General features: G+C 43.1%; 1 protein-coding gene across 1 annotated transcript; it reads left to right on the plus strand.

Moving 5' to 3' along the window:
- The first annotated feature begins 2,961 nt into the window (after positions 1 to 2,961).
- Positions 2,962 to 4,223, plus strand: cart3 (cocaine- and amphetamine-regulated transcript 3). The gene is made up of 3 exons (XM_061764845.1): positions 2,962 to 3,265; positions 3,486 to 3,569; positions 3,680 to 4,223. The coding sequence occupies exons 1-3, from the start codon at positions 3,050 to 3,052 to the stop codon at positions 3,785 to 3,787; spliced, it is 408 nt and encodes a 135-aa protein (XP_061620829.1). The 5' UTR covers positions 2,962 to 3,049; the 3' UTR covers positions 3,788 to 4,223.
- Positions 4,224 to 4,439: the final 216 nt, after the last annotated feature.

Below are 4,439 nucleotides of genomic sequence, written 5' to 3' on the forward strand. Positions count from 1 at the left end.
ACCGAGTAGAGGCGAAAGCAATACATTGAGATGCAACATCGGGAAAAGGTAGAGGTGGCAAAGGCCAAACAAGAGGCATATGATGACATGTACGCCAGGTTGGACACTAAAGAAGGAGAAAAGGATCTATACAGGTTGGCCAGACAGAGGGATAGAGATGGGAAGGATGTGCAGCAGGTTAGGGTGATTAAGGATAGAGATGGAAATATGTTGACTGGTGCCAGCAGTGTGCTAGGTAGATGGAAAGAATACTTCACGGAGTTGATGAATGAGGAAAATGAGAGAGAAGGGAGAGTAGAAGAGGCAAGTGTGGTGGACCAGGAAGTGGCAATGATTAGTAAGGGGGAAGTTAGAAAGGCATTAAAGAGGATGAAAATTTTATTTGCGAGCAACAGTAGGGTTTCATGCCTAGAAAGAGTACCACAGATGCAATATTTAGCTTGAGGATGTTGATGGAAAAGTACAGAGAAGGTCAGAAGGAGCTACATTGTGTCTTTGTAGATCCAGAGAAAGCATGTTATGACAGAGTACCCAGAGAGGAACTGTGGTACTGCATGCGGAAGTCTGGAATGGCAGAGAATTATGTTAGAATAATACAGGACATGTGCGAGGGCAGCAGAACAGTGGTGAGGTGTGCTGTAGGTCTGACAGACGAATTTAAGGTGGAGGTGGGACTGCATGAGGGATCAGCCCTGAGCCCCTTCCTGTTTGCAGTGGTGATGGATAGGCTGACAGATGAGGCTAGACTGGAATCCCCATGGACCATGATGTTTCCAGATGACATTGTGATCTGCAGTGAAAGCAGGGAGCAGGTGGAGGAACAGTTAGAAAGATGGAGGCATGCACTGGAAAGCACAGGAATGAAGATTAGCCGAAGTAAGACACAATATATGTGCATGAATGAGAGATTTGGAGGAGGAAGAGTGAGGCTACAGGGAGAAGAGATAGCAAGGGTGGAGGACTTTACATACCGTCCAGAGCAATGGTGAGTGTGGTCAGGAAGTGAAGAAAAGGGGCCAAGCAGGTTGAAACGGGTGGAGGAAGGTGTCAGGTGTGTTATGTGACAGAAGAGTCTCTGCTAGGATGTAGGGCAAAGTTTATAAAACAGTGGTGAGGCCAGCCATGATGCACAGATTAGACACAGTGGCACTGAAGAGACAACAGGAAGCAGAGCTGGAGATGGCGGAAATGAAGATGTTGAGGTTCATTCTTGGAGTGACCAGGTTGGATAAAATTAGAAATGAGCTCATCAGAGGCACAGCCAAGGTTCGATGTTTTGGAGACAAAGTTAGAGAGAGCAGACTTCGATGGTTTGGACACGTCCAGAGGACAAATAGTGAGTATATTGGTAGAAGGATGATGAGGATGGAGCTGCCAGGCAAGAGAGCTAGAGGAAGACCAAAGAGAAGGTTAATGGATGTCGTGAGGGAAGACATGAGGGCAGTTGGTGTTCGAGAGGAGGATGCAGGTGATAGGCTTAAATGGAAAAGGATGACGCGCTGTGGCAACCCCTAAAGGGACAAGCCCAAAGGAAGAGAAGAAGAATGTAATCATCATAAGATGATAAAGAAATGTGGCAAGTGGCCATATAGCCAACAGTACGGAGGAGTCAGTATTGTAGCTAACGTTAGCCATAAAGCTAATGGTATTTACTGTGGCTGTGCACTTCTCATATGTTACTAGCATCATGTTACAACATCACCTCTTCCTAGTACAGCACTGACAAAATCATATCCGGGGGCATTAGCTGTCACTCAAAATAAATTGGCCAATGAGGATGCATTTCTCATAAGGCCCACCCACCTGAGAGGTTTGTGTCAAAAGTCAGGAAAAAAACAGAAATGTAAAACTGAAACTGTAAAGAAAAGAACCTGAAACATTGGCAAAAAAATTCAAACGCAAAAATCATTGCCAGCAAAAGAAATCATTTGGCAGGTTTGCGATTTAAAAAGTTTTGTGTGAATCTTTTTGCCACAAATCGAATTCCATTGGAAAGTAGGAACCAACGAGAGCCCGAGCGTAAACCTCAAACTACTTCCCTGCTTCAGCCATGCAGAGTTGATTGTGGATAAGCTGTGATACATGTGGCTTTCATTTTGACTCTGATTGTAGTTTAGAGATACCGTATGGATCTTAAACACCTTGCAAGTTGCCGGTGGGCGGTGGCAGGCATCCAACTCATGAGGGGCATCTAAACAGGTTTGGGGCCGGTTTAATGTCCACCCCGCCCACGCCCTTGACGAATGTATTTCGAGCGGGCAAAAAAGCCGCCCCGCATCGATTAATGTATTTGATGAGGAAATATTTTCGCCCCACCAGTGTTGTGTGCCCAGGGCAGCAATACACCTTTGCACGCCACTGGACTAGTCACCAGTCAATTACAGGGCATAGCCAAACAACCATTCACGACACTCATAATCTCTCATATGGGCAATTTAGTCTTCAATTAATGTAATTACTGCGTTGAGAAAACCCAGAGCGAAGGGTGGAACATACAGTATAAAATAGAATTGAATGAATAGAACCTTGTACTTGTTTTCATCAATGAAAATATCATCAACAAGGACTGTTGTTACTCTTCCTCGTTGAATAATTTAAAAAAATGCTTCCTTTCAAACTGTTTAAGTAGCCCATTTGCTAGTAGCGTATACGCAGTATCATTCTTTGGAAGTGACTTGTGGTGCACATTAAAAGCTGAACAAATCAGTGTTCTCAGAATCGAGATAATTACCCTATGAGTGCAATTACTAAACCATTACATCACATCACCTCTTAAATAAATACTTTCATTCATCCATCCCCCATTTAGGACTTTCATGTATATAGGAGTGACCCCCTGTAGTGGTGCTGTTGTTCACATTGACTTCCTGAGGCTTATTTTGCCCAGCAACTTTTACTGGATGACTCACCCAAGGCGCCTGTTACGCATGACAAAAATTGGGAGGGAGAGAAAAAAAAATCAATGGTGAGGTGGAGCAAGCTGATCGCAGGCATCAAATAAAAAGGTGTTTGGGGCGTCATGTAGTCACTATTTGAGACGTCAGGCTACATGATGACGATGTCATGCACCGGGAGTCGAACCATGCAGAGCTCCAGGCGACTCGGTGGCGCGCTCGTGTGCACGCTGATGCTTCTCATGCTGCTGCACTCCTGTCCTCTCTCTCAAGCCCAATTCCTTGATACCGAATCTGAGGAGGAGCTGAGCCCCAGAGCCCTGCGTGATTTTTACCCAAAAGGTCCAAACCTGACCAGTGAGAAGCAACTGGTAAGCTTTGCCTAATCAGCAGCAAAATACCAAATGTAGTTAATATTTTTGTTAAATTAAGTGTTTGTTAAATAATTAAGTTGATGTTAGGTCATGTAGAACAATGTGGATTAGAGCAACACCTACCAATATAATTTCAGATTTTTGTCATTTAAAGTTTCACGCAGAAAATACAATTTAGCTGCACATATGTTTCTCTATGTTGCTGTTTGTGTGGCAGCTTGGAGCTCTCCAGGAAGTTCTTGAAAAGCTGCAGGCTAAACGACTGCCATTGTGGGAGAAGAAATTCGGCCAAGTACCGACGGTACAGACTTATAACTACAGTATATCATTTCATAGATTTACAGTTACTATATACACACACGTGTTTTGCTTTTTAAGCTGAACCTTGCTGTCTGTCGTGTGTCCCTACAGTGTGACATTGGGGAACAGTGCGCGGTTAGGAAAGGAGCTCGGATCGGGAAGATGTGCGACTGTCCCCGGGGAGCTTTCTGCAACTTTTTCCTGCTTAAGTGCTTATGAAGCTGCTCGGCTCTCAATGTAGAATGTACCATCAAACGATAAGAAACTGTCTCTCAATTCCTTTGCAATGTCATATTTTATGAAAAGCTGAGGAGCTTTTGTATATATAAAATAGAAAGCACAATGGAGTCACAGAAGAGAGATATTGTTACACATACACCGACCTTTATGACCACGTGCAATTAGAGTCAATACAAATTCTGCTACGTACAAAGATAATAATGCTCAGTTTTGATTGAGACTTTCATTACATTACATTGCATACAAGTGGCCATAATGATGTGGTAGGTTGGTATGCTTATACACCAGTGTGGTTTCACGATCTCTTACATATACTCATGTAGAATTGTTCTATAAAAAAGTTGTGCAATGTGGTTTCAGATGTTTGTGTATGTATCATGGTAGAAATAAATGGTGAATTGTGTTTTGTAAAGCAGTGCCCTTGTCACATAATCTTTTTAAAATAGATCAATCAGTCCACATTCACAGCAAAGCTCATGTGATGCACGACTGTAAAGGAAGTGCCACATTAACATAATAAAATGACATCAACATTCTGAGGGCACCACACACCATAAATGATTGTATCAGACTTAAAATGTGTGTTTTAACCACACCACAACCATGATGAATTGGAATGAGAGTGAGAGGT

The sequence above is a fragment of the Phyllopteryx taeniolatus genome, unplaced genomic scaffold, assembly GCF_024500385.1.
Source record: "Phyllopteryx taeniolatus isolate TA_2022b unplaced genomic scaffold, UOR_Ptae_1.2 contig_24, whole genome shotgun sequence".
NCBI classification, from domain to species: Eukaryota; Metazoa; Chordata; class Actinopteri; order Syngnathiformes; family Syngnathidae; genus Phyllopteryx; species Phyllopteryx taeniolatus.

Bases quoted from the DNA above. Each gene is read 5' to 3' on its own strand.
- cart3 (XM_061764845.1), top strand. From the start codon at position 3,050: ATGATGACGATGTCATGCACCGGGAGTCGAACCATGCAGAGCTCCAGG. The intron at 3,266-3,485 runs GTAAGCTTTGCC...TTTGTGTGGCAG, and splicing joins TGACCAGTGAGAAGCAACTG to CTTGGAGCTCTCCAGGAAGT. The intron at 3,570-3,679 runs GTACAGACTTAT...GTGTCCCTACAG, and splicing joins AATTCGGCCAAGTACCGACG to TGTGACATTGGGGAACAGTG.